Genomic DNA, 12,784 nt, shown 5'->3' with positions numbered 1-12,784 from the left:
TATTGCCCTTTGTTTCTTTTCCTTGCTGGGGCATAACTTGAAAACTACTAGATGGAATTCAAAACAACTTCATACAATTGTCAAACACAATAAGGGGAAGTGCAGTGCACAAGAACCATAACTCTATCTAAAGTAATTACAGAGTTATTGCCCTTTGTTACTTTCCATTGTTTTCTTTTGTCCGGACCATAACTTGAAGACTTATTGTTGGAATTCATTATAACCTAATACAATGGTCAAGCACATTGAGAGGAAGTGCAGTGCACAGGAACCATAACTCCATCTTGACTTTTTACAGAGTTACTGCCCTTTGTTACTTTTCCTTGTCCAGAGCATGACTTGAAAACTACTGGTTGGAATTCAAAACAACTTCATACAATGGTCAAGCACAATAAGGGGAAGTGCAGTGCACAAGAACTATAACTCTATCTAAAGTAATTACAGAGTTATTGCCCTTTGTTACTTTTCCATTCCTTTCTTTTGTCCGGACCATAACTTGAAGACTAATGGTTGGAATTCAATATAACTACACACAATGGTCAAGCACATTGAGAGGAAGTGCAGTGCACAAGAACCATAACTATCTTGACTAATTACAGAGTTATTGCCCTTTGTTTCTTTTCCTTGTCTGGGGCATAACTTGAAAACTACTAGATGGAATTCAAAACAACTTCATACAATTGTCAAACACAATAAGGGGAAGTGCAGTGCACAAGAACCATAACTCTATCTAAAGTAATTACAGAGTTATTGCCCTTTGTTACTTTCCATTGCTTTCTTTTGTCCGGACCATAACTTGAAGACTTATTGTTGGAATTCATTATAACTTAATACAATGGTCAAGCACATTGAGAGGAAGTGCAGTGCACAAAAGCCATAACTCCATCTTGACTTATTACAGAGTTACTGCCCTTTGTTACTTTTCCTTGTCCAGAGCATGACTTGAAAACTACTGGTTGGAATTCAAAACAACTTCATACAATGGTCAAGCACAATAAGGGGAAGTGCAGTGCACAAGAACTATAACTCCATCTTGACTACTTACAGAGTTATTGCCCTTTGTTACTTTTCCATTGCTTTTTTGTCCGAAGCATAATTTGAAGACCAATGGTTTGAATTCAATATAACTTCATACAATGGTCAAGCACATTGAGAGGAAGTGCAGTGCATAAGAACCATAACTACATCTTGACTTATTACAGAGTTATTGCCCTTTGTTACTTTTCATTGTCCAGAGCATAATTTGAAAACTACTGGTTGGAATTCAAAACAACTTCAGTTGTCAAGGACATTAAACCGCCTCCGTGGTCGAGGGGTTAGAGTCGATGACTTCTAATCCAGTTACCTCTCTGGCGTGGGTTCGATCCCCGGGAGATGCTTTGGTAGTTTAGCGCGGAGGAAGGTAGTCTAGTACTGGTGTAACTCTCCAGGAACGATGGTTAGGAAACTACCCGCCTATGTGACTGAAATACTGTTGGAAAAAGGCGTAAAATGAAACAAACAAACAAACAAACAAACAAGAACATTAAAAGGAAGTGCAGTGCACAAGAGCCAAAACTCCATTTTGACAAAATACAGAGTTACTGCCCTTTGATACTTTTCCTTGTCCAGAGCATAACTTAAAACGTACTGGTTGGAATTCAAAACAACTTCATACAATGGTCAAGCACCATAAGAGGAAGTGCAGTGCACAAGAACTATAACTCCATCCTCAGTATTTATAGAGTTATTGCCCTTTGTTTCTTTTCCTTGTCTTTCTGGACTTATTACAGAGTAATTCAATAAAACTTCATCAATGGCCAACCACATTGAAAGGAAATGCAACATACAAGAACCACAACTATCTTTAATTGCCCACAACCATAACTCTATATTTCAATTTTTTTACAAGTTATTCTGTTACTAGTAACATCCTCATTTCTGAAGCAGTCTTGTGGGGGTATTAATCACATTTAGTGATAGTTCTAGTTACCATTTTTACCAAGTAAAAAAAAGCTTGGGTGTTACAATATACTGATGTATTTAATTTTTAAATGTCTTAACTGTAAATTCACTTAATTAAGTCGGTATGAAATTCCGTGGTTTTGTCATAAATGATATTTATGTGGGTTTTAAAATTTGTTTTGACATTTTCACATTTGAAGCATGTAGAATACATAACTAAGCAATGCACTGGCTTAGTAAGCTCAGATTTGGCAAAGAGGTTGTCCTTTAGCTCTAAATGACCACTGTTGATTCTGACAAAGTGGTATGCGGGTGTATCATGCCATGACAGTGGCAGTTCTAGTTTTTTATAATTTACACAAAGCAAAATTTGAAATGTAAAAGTTATGTTCTAGAAACTTATATTCTTATACTTTATTGTACAATGTAATATAATTTCTAGACCTCAATTGTCTTTAGAAACACAACAAATGATCGTCCATGTACTTCATAATAAAGCAGTGTTTGCTTGTTAGTTGACCAATATGATTTATGTCTCTTATATAAAGACTTGCAGTTAAAACATTCAAATATACAAATAAATACACATGAAATAAAAGGAATTTTTAATTTTATTGATTACTTGGTAAAAACGGATAAGATAAGCAGGAAATCAATCAATCTTTGTTGCATTAACAAAGCTCATCAGCATGATAAGTCTTACTTCATGTTTACTCTATGATGAATACAGAGTTACGGTACAACCTAAGCAGAGTGACCTTCGGTACAACCTATACAGAATTTCCCCTGTAAAGTAATAACTTCTGTACAACAAGGGAATTATTTTTTCCCAAAGTATACTCAAAATCACTAATTCCGCGTCATCACTTATCTCACGGTAATGGCATATTTTTATGTGACCAGTGTTAAAATTGGTAAGAATTGACATATTTTATTCAAACACCTAAACAACAAAATTTTTGTGCAAAATATTTGAAATCTATAGATTTATACGTAAAACAGAACAACATTTTACAAACTTCAGCAAAAAGCAACAATAGTCCGTAAAATTTGTGCATACGTCTGAAACAATCATCATTTTCTAAATGTTCTTGTTTGTTAAAAAGACAAATTTTGAGTTACAATGTAAAGATACTTGTAATATTTAAAATTATGCAAAATAACATGTAGAAATTTTAACTGAAATATGAAAAAAATGAAATAAAACACGATTACCGCGATTTAAATGATACATTGTTTTCAAAATGGCCGACATTTGGTCAACGTCTGGCTCATTTAAACTGATTTTGACTGAATATATTGTTGTTTCCTCATGTCATACAGCAGAAAATACCTACATGTATATGTTACAGCTAATGACAATTTTTGTATCGTAAATTTTATGTGTTGTTTTCTTTTTTGCTTCAAAGCGTTAAGGACGTTTTTGGAGTTTCCATAAAGGCATATAGGCAAAATTAAAACTGTTCAATAGAATTTATTTAAACTTGGCATGTTGTTAGAATATGATAACAGAAACATTTTAAGCGAAAAAAAAAATTGGGGTCACCGTTCTCATTTTCGAGTTATCTGCCCTTGAATTGGACTTTTTCGTTAAATTCAAGGGCAGATAATTTACAATGAAGGGAAGCAATACAATTTTTTTTCTAATTTTCATGAAGCTTACCTTCCTTTAAGTCGATATGCAAAATTTCAAGAACAAATGTAGAGTGGATAAATTTTTTTTCACTTTTTCTTTTCACCCATGCATTTTTTTCTTAAAAAATGCCCTATTTTTTAAGAATTTAAAGTACCTTTATTTTCATTGAAAAAAATTAACAGAAACGATATACGGAAATGCATGTTATTATGTATTGTACTTAACAATAAAAAGAAAAACATAATCCAGAAGCAAAAACAAGAATTCATTTAAGTATGCTATCTGCCCTTGAAATGACCTCAAATAAGTAGAAAATTCTGATTCAGGGGCAGATAACTCAAAAATGAGAACGGTGACCCCAATTTTTTTCCGCTTAAAATGTTTCTGTTATCATATTCTAACAACATGCCAAGTTTGAAGAAATTCTATTGAACAGTTTTAATTTTGCCTATATGTCTATATGAAAACTCCCGAAAACGTAGTACCACGAACTAAGAGGAGCACAGCATAAGTCCTTACAGAAGTTAAAGATATACTATGCTCATACTAGAGTGAAATATTTTAATCACAGAAATTTATTGAAATCTATGAAATTCTTGCTGAATATGTCTAATATAATTAAGGGAATGAATAAACTATGTATGAGAATCGGCATTCCATTTTACAAGACAAGTAAGGTTCGCCTTTTCTTAAAAAAACTGCCAGTGTTTTAATGTCACTATCCATTTGTAATCACCTATAGTTCGTTGAGTTTTAAACACAACATATCCACTTTGTATGAAGTCAAAACATTGTTATATTATATTTGCAAAGAGACTGTACAGAAATTATCAATATTTTCTTATATCAAATCTGAGCATGGTATATCTTTAAACCTCTCTTGTGCATCACCTCTTAACAACGACCAAAATATTTGTGTCCCAAAAGGAGTTGCTCTGCAGAGGTTTTACTGTATGTTAAATTCTAATTAGTACATGATTAAATCTATTTTCTGATCTACACGTTTACAACCATTTACAACAAAAAGTTGTATATCCTCGGGGATGTACACAAATTCGCTTGCTATTTCTTCGACTAGTCCATGTTTTATTTCATCAATCGATTTGTAAAACCCTTTCCGAATCAGTCCTTGTTTTATACATTGCCTCACGTGCTGTCTTTCAAGTGGCAGAAATGGTACGTAAGCTGTGATAAGATCATGTTTTATAAGGTCACTGTGCCACAAACCACCTGCAAAAAATAAAATCGTAACAATGTTGTGTTTCACAGCAGCAGTAAGGAACATCTTTTAAAAATTAAAATTATGTTTTGTTGTGAACTTAACATTGGTAGAATAGAGGAAACGGTCGGTTTGATAAATCCAACGAAAAATAGGATAATAATTAATAATGTGGGCAGATAAATCCAATGAATAATAGAATAATAATAAATAATGCGTGCTGATAAATCCAGTGAATTATAGAATAATAATAATACGTGCAGATAAATCCAATGAATAATAGAATAATAATAAATAATGCCTGTTGATAAATCCAATGAATAATAGAATAATAATAAATAATGCGTGCTGATAAATCCAATGAATAATAGAATAATAATAAATAATGCGTGCTGATAAATCCAATGAATGATAGAATTATAATAAATAATGCGTGCTGATAAATCCAATGAATAATAGAATTATAATAAATAATGCAAGCTGATAAATCCAGTGAATTATAGAATAATAATAATGCGTGCAGATAAATCCAATGAATAATAGAATGATACTAAATAATGCGTGCTGATAAATCCAATGAATAATAGAATAATAATAAATAATGTGTGCTGATAAATCCAATGAATAATAGAATAATAATAAATAATGCGTGCTGATAAATCCAATGAATAATAGAATAATAATAAATAATGCGTGCTGATAAATCCAATGAATGATAGAATTATAATAAATAATGCGTGCTGATAAATCCAATGAATAATAGAATTATAATAAATAATGCAAGCTGATAAATCCAGTGAATTATAGAATAATATAATGCGTGCAGATAAATCCAATGAATAATAGAATAATACTAAATAATGCGTGCTGATAAATCCAATGAATAATAGAATATAATAAATAATGTTTGTGCTGATAAATCCAATGAATAATAGAATAATAATAAATAATGCGTGCTGATAAATCCAATGAATAATAGAATAATAATAAATAATGCGTGCTGATAAATCGCAATGAATAATAGAATAATATAGTAAGTAATGCGTGCTGATAAATCCAGTGAATTATAGAATAATAATAATGCGTGCAGATAAATCCAATGAATAATAGAATAATAATAAATAATGCGTGCTGATAAATCCAATGAATAATAGAATAATAATAAAAAATGCGTGCCAATTTGATGTAATAAGAACTCAACATAGAATAAGGGAAATTGAGTATCTGATTAATGCATTCTGTTAGTTTAAACATATTTGTATCATAGTTTGGGGACCTTTCTGTTGAAAATGTGGCATAGTTATACATAGTTATACATATACATGCACAGTGAGTTAACTCGAGTGCAGGTATTAGTTACCCGCACTTTAGAGCATGCCCATTGATTGGTTCATTTTGTCCGGGGTTTACATATTGTGACGACAGAGAAAGGGATAGCGATGGAAATATCATATTCAGATGCTCGTTCATTGGTTACTTTTTTTGTGGGGTTTCATATTGTGGTATCAGGGAACGTGTTTTTATGTTTGACTATGATACAAAAGGGAAAGAACATCAAAACACTCGGCAATCTGATTTATACTCGGGGGCTACGCCCCCTCTTTCAAATCAGGTAATAACCTCGTGTTTCGATGCTCTTTCAATATTTAAATGCATTACATTTTATATGTATATAATTGTAACATAAGATTGAAAGGGATTAGAAGGAAAGAAAACTTATATAGTTCCTCTCCCTAGATAACAAATGATATTTACACAAACATATATGGCAGGATAGCTAATATTGCAAGATTACACATGCTGTTCGCAATTGATTCTCAAACTATTTTTTTTAGAATTGCTAAAAATCGTCAGTATATTGAAATATATAATAAACAATATCTGTCTTTATTTAAGTGACAAGGAGTATGACTATCAATCAGATTGCCGAATGTTTTGATGATGCAGAAACTATGATAAAATTTATAAGTAGTATTCAAACTTACTCTTTTCATTTCAAGCAGATAATTTTATTATCTGTTCCATTTCCTTGAATGTAATTGATTCCCTCGGATTGGCTAAGTTATTCTTCCAATGTTCAAGTGTTTTCGTAAATATATCGTTTTCTGCTGTATTACTACAAGTATAGATAAAAATATAACACCATATTTTTTAGGATTTGTTTTAACCGTTTATTACGTTGAATTTAGAAAAAGTAAATCAAGCAAATCGAGGCAAATATCCTTATAATTAATCTAAGACAAAAGCTTTAAGTTGAACGGTCTACAACAGGCACAGTTCTTCGCTCAATTTTTCAAATATTGATAAAAACATAAGAAATATAATAGCTCTATTTGGATATTTATATGAACTATTTCTTGAAATATATATAATGAGTAATATCATTTTGTTTATAGAACACTTTATTATCTGGTATATAAAGATATGTAAGATCATGTATCTTAATTACACTTACCAACAACAGCCATATACATTTTCTTCATGATTAGTTATTTCGTTTGATTCTAAATACTATCAACGAAAATAATTTTGGTATTTCAGAAAATGAGCATAAAATTCGACCAGAATCGTCACTTGTCAATTCATAAAATATGTAAATGAAAAGCTTATATCTTCAATAACTCCGTCAAATCAATAGGCAAGAATCTAGCTCCTGGACATATTCAAAGACTTCAAAACTACATACAAATCCACTTACATGGACAAAATCGAGCGAACATTACACAATTTTCATGACAAGATGCCATATCAAGTTTGCAACCATTCCGCTCGTTTGGCCTATATATTTGTGCAACCACTTCACGTCCTGCACTTTGAAGCAGCTCCTACTACATATTCAAATACTAGGTGTACCTTATAAATATAAATGTTGTCTGTCTGTAGTCCACTTCCCCAACTTTTTCATAATTATCTAGATAATGCCGTAGAATATCTAAAATTCCAGCTGGCATCTTGTCCTTTTCTTCGAAAATGAACAATGAACGTCGACACTCCTTCACTCGTGCTTCAATAAATTTTTTTAACTTATCCTGCAAAAAAAGTATGAATGACCCCTGTTTACATTAAGGTCATTAATATAGTGCCTGTTATAATTAATTTAAGCCATTTACGCTTTCTGTATTGTTTCTTTTTACTAAAAAAATTACATATAATATATAAAAATAATATAGTGCATAAAAACATGCAAATTAAAATTAAAGTTAATCATCGCGAGGGTCTAAAACAGAATAGCGCGAGAATACATTTGGTCCCCAAGGGACAAATTAAAGCCGCATGCCCTCAGATTAATGCAAATTTTCATGAAAATTTTAAAAATAATTTTAAAATTAAATTATTGTGAAGTGAATAAAGAAAGTAATTTATATACTGCAAACAGCACTTTCAGCCGAATTACCTAACAAATGCCAAAATCTGCGATAGTCACAGCCAGAGTCGAACTATGGTGATAAATACCGCAATCAGTCATTATTCGCACATTACCTGTAAATCATTATTTGAATCTTTAATCTTCTTACTTATTTTAAATCTTTCTCAAGTCTTATTTTCTTGAAATATTTTGGCTTATCTGGAGGCATGCAGCTTTAAATGTTAGGTATGTCGCTTTAAATGGATTCTTCGAAACTTTATTGAATTTCGCTTTATTCTGTTGCTTTATTCTTATGAAGCCATTAACTCACAAAATTGAAGATTTAAATATTTCATTTAGTATCGTAAATAGTCTGTTTGTTGAAAATTACATCAACTCATATTAATATCATATAAGCTTCATAATCTTCCAATCAAAACCATAATCGGTTCTTATCCGCACAGAAATATGGGGTATGGAGCTCAAAACGCATTTAAATTCCAAATAAAATGTATATGTGTCAATCCTAGCACATGTACTTACAATATACCCGACACAATTAAGTCCCTTAAACTTAGACTTATCAAAGTTCTACTGTATATCAAAAAATTAATAAAAGCCGTTTTGAAAAAAAAATATTAAAGATGTTTTTTTTTTTTTCAAAACGGCTTAATTATATTAAGGTTTTTTATATGCATGTACATGATAATTACACGTGCTAGGATTGACAAATATACATTTCATTTGGAATTTAAATGCGTTTTGAGCTCCACACTCCAGCCAAAGTGTCTGTGCTTATACAAAGACTGACGGAAAGACCCGAAATGCTGCGCTTGTGAAAACCAACGTTACTAACATGATAGTAGATGTAACAAAACTTTATCATACAAGTACCTTATAATACGCAATTTCGGAGTCATTATTGTAATCTTTGGTTGCCGATATTAAGTGGACATATTTACTTTGCATTCCCTTCTTATACATATTATCGACTAAAAGCTTGGTTGAATATGTTTTTCCTGTTCCTGTAGATCCATGGAAGGAGAAAACAAGTGCACTTTGTGGCTGATTAGTGATATGTCCTTTTAATTGATTAACAATGATATCGGCGACAAGATGTTGACCATATAGTTTGTCATTAAGAGTCTGTTTCAAACCTAAAAGTTACATACATTCAAATTAGTCATTATTAATGCCGATAACGTACAAGTACAAATGATACATCAGTACCTACTAGAACTAGTTCAACAGCACCTGCTTCTAATGGTACAACAGTGCATATAACAAATTCAACAGTATCTACCAGTACTTACTAATACTAGCACAACAGACCTACTAATACTAGTACAACTGTACCTATCGGTACTGGTACAACTGTACCTATCAGTACTAGTTCAACAGTACCTGCTACTAATGGTATAACAGTACCTTAAACAAGTTCAACAGTATCTACTAGTACTTGTTCAACAGAACCTACTAATACTAGTACAACAGACCTACCAATACTAGTACAACTGTACCTATCAGTTCTAGTACAACAGACCTACCAATACTAGAACAACTGTACCTATCAGTAATAGTACAACTGTACCTACCGGTACTAGTACATCTGTACATATCGGTACTAGTACAACAGACCTACCAATACAAGAACAACTGTACCTACCAATACTAGTACAACTGTACCAACCAATACTAGTACAACTGTACCTATCAGTACTGGTATAACTGTACCTATCGGTAGTAGTACAACAGACCTACCAATACTAGTACAACTGTACCTATCGGTACTGATACAACAGACCTACTAATACTGGTACAACTGTACCTATCAGTACTAGTACAACTGTACCTATCGTTACTGGTACAGCAGACCTACCAATACTAGTACAACAGACCTACCAATACTATTACAACAGACCTACTAATACTAGTCCAACAGACCTACTAATACTGGTACAACTGTACCTATCTGTACTAGTTCAACTGTACCTATCGGTACTGGTACAGCAGACCTACCAATACTAGAACAACAGACCTACTAATACTGGTACAACTGTACCTATCAGTACTAGTACAACTTTACCTATCGGTAATTCGGTACTGGTACAGCAGACTTACCAATACTAGTACAAAAAGACCTACTAATACTTGTACAAGCAGACTTACCAATGTACAACAGACCTACTAATACTTGTACAACTGTACCTATCGGTACTAGTACAACTGTACCTATCGGTACTAGTACAACTGTACCTATCGGTACTGCTGGTTCAACTGTACCTATCGGTACTGTACAAAATTTGTACAATACAAGAAGCAAATATATTACTCTCAATTAAAGCATAACTATTGAAATGTGATCTAATAACAGTTGTAAACCCGTAGAGGCAATAGCGCAAAGATTTTAAGCACTTTGATCATATTTCACTTGAAGACAGTTAATTTTTGGAATGTGAAATTTTAAACAATGTCTTAATACAGACAATGTATAATCTTATTTTAGATCTTAGACACACACACACACACACAAACATAATGGCAAATAATTAAATAAGTTAACTCATGGACTGTGTTTTTTGTTTTATTTGTTTTATTTGTATATAGATAGTTTTTATGTTTGTGAGCATGTCATATTTACAGTACATGAGACTATTTCAAGGAATAAACAAGAAAAATATTACATACATTCGTATGTAATATAGGTACGATTGCATACTACTTTTTGTGAAGACTTTATGTTTGCTGAATTAAAGGTGTAATGTAAAATGAACAAACATGTCATGAGATATTTTATATCTTTAAACATTTTCATGGAATGTAATTAACGTATCACCACATTAAAGTTGCATGCCTTCACATGAGAAAAATGATTTCAAGGGAATCAAAATATGAAAAGAAAATTCACGGTCAATTGACTGCTTTGAAGCATATTCACAAAATAAAATTACAGGAAATTAAAAACCTTTTTAATACACTTCAGGTAGAATTTCATTTTAAATTCATAGTCAAAGATTTGAGATATGATTATTTATTCATATTAGCATCATTATTGGTTATATATTGATAAAAAAACCGAAAGACACAGTTTGTAAATATTTATTACAATAAAATATGAGAAAGGTATACGCGCCGAGGTTAGCTATAATTAAAATTCCCGCGCTAAGTCGCGGTGGTGCTTGGGATAATCACTTGATACTGTAAATGGCAGCCATTTTACGATACGAATCCTCGGACAGTTTATCCTGCCGAAAAGATATGAAAAAATACTTGCAATTCAAAGTTTGCTGGCTACATAAAGATTATCGATTTACTCTTTGCACACTTTTTTCTCTGCCTGAGTATAATAATATTGACGTATTTTCATTGGCTTAAACCATCACGTTACCAATACACATGTAGGTGTGAACTAATTTCGTGTTCATTAAAATTATTCCGTTAAAAGACATATAACAATCTTATTTACAAATGAATTGATAAAACAACATAAGATAATAACAATCATTGGAAAAAAATAAATGCATATAAATTGTAAATTTGTGTATGCATGACAACTCACCCCCCTAAACAAAACATAATAGACTCAACCAAAACAAGCGCCTGCTTCTTTACCTAACTAAGTAGTTGCATGACCATGAATAGCAATTTAGCAAACCAAATCTAAGAGATAAACCTATTGTAAAAATAATACTATGACCACAGCAGATTTCGTACAGAAAAAACGCTTTTTGACACTATTACTACAAAAGCATACAGTACAATAATTGTTAGTTTTTTAGTTTTCATAATTATGGCATAAATATATATATATATATATTTAAACACCTTTAAAATTAGTAGATATCCATCTATCTGTACAACATTCTGAATCTCTACAGAATAATTTTTCATAAGCGGCTGAACAAAATGCTGCCAGAACAGCGCCGAACGTGAAAATATCTGCCGAAACCACCGTCAAAAAGAAAAAGAAAACTAAAATTCCTTTAAACAAGTACATTTTTTTAGATTTAAAATTCACAACTTTGTTAAGTGTTCTTGTTAACAATTATATCCTTAATTGAAGTTTACATAGTAAACGCGGTTTCTGCAAGATCTAAATTAATTCTACTTTCGATTTGATGTTTACATTGTCAGTACTTGACCTATATCCGGTTTCTAATAGATTCTACCACGTGACTAAATTTAGCTCCCTTATCAACAAAGTAGGATCCGCATCAGCAGCTAATACGTATGCAGCCTCTCGATTTCCACAGCGCTCTTTGTTCACACGCACATTAATTTAGAAAAATAATTTTACAAATAACGTGTTAAATCGATATATTTTATTGTAAAAAACAACGGAAATACAAACATTAACAATCTAAATTCCGTATAGTGCCGTTCTTGTTCAGAATTTATTACTATTTTGGACTCGGCCCGGTGAATTTTCGTACTATTTGTTCTATAGTAAATCAGTCAAATTTGAGGCTTAATTCTGGATTCCACTGTTCTTGATGAATTATATACTGTCTTCAACACTATCTAAGTCCAATGAGGCCCAAAATATAATAGGTTAGCCATCTACTTTTTTCAGAAATCTTCATTCTGATGTAACACTGTTTAAATTCACCACTCCTGACAGCTGGCGGGTAGTACATCT

General features: G+C 31.8%; 1 protein-coding gene across 1 annotated transcript; it reads right to left on the bottom strand.

The window, feature by feature from the left end:
• Window positions 1–2,543: 2,543 nt before the first annotated feature.
• Window positions 2,544–12,177, bottom strand: LOC132732309 (torsin-1A-like). The gene is made up of 5 exons (XM_060718702.1): window positions 11,971–12,177; window positions 9,040–9,302; window positions 7,653–7,828; window positions 6,801–6,915; window positions 2,544–4,865 (listed from the first exon to the last, which is right to left on the bottom strand). Exons 1-5 carry the CDS (start codon window positions 12,140–12,142, stop codon window positions 4,548–4,550), a joined length of 1,044 nt encoding a protein of 347 aa, XP_060574685.1. The 5' UTR covers window positions 12,143–12,177; the 3' UTR covers window positions 2,544–4,547.
• Between the last annotated feature and the right edge of the window lie 607 nt (window positions 12,178–12,784).

The sequence above is a fragment of the Ruditapes philippinarum genome, unplaced genomic scaffold (genome assembly GCF_026571515.1).
Source record: "Ruditapes philippinarum isolate M1 unplaced genomic scaffold, ASM2657151v2 ctg6299_1_1_1_1, whole genome shotgun sequence".
Taxonomy (NCBI): Eukaryota; Metazoa; Mollusca; class Bivalvia; order Venerida; family Veneridae; genus Ruditapes; species Ruditapes philippinarum.
The sequence above is the reverse complement of the archived record's forward strand: the minus strand, read 5'-3'. Positions and strand labels throughout refer to the sequence as shown.

Excerpts from the sequence above, each read along its gene's own strand:
- LOC132732309 (XM_060718702.1), bottom strand. The coding sequence starts at position 12,142 with ATGTACTTGTTTAAAGGAATTTTAGTTTTCTTTTTCTTTTTGACGGTG. Across the intron at positions 6,916-7,652 it reads ACAACATTTATATTTATAAG|TAATACAGCAGAAAACGATA; the intron begins GTACACCTAGTA and ends CTATACTTGTAG. Across the intron at positions 4,866-6,800 it reads AACAGATAATAAAATTATCT|ATGTTCCTTACTGCTGCTGT; the intron begins GCTTGAAATGAA and ends AATTTTTAAAAG.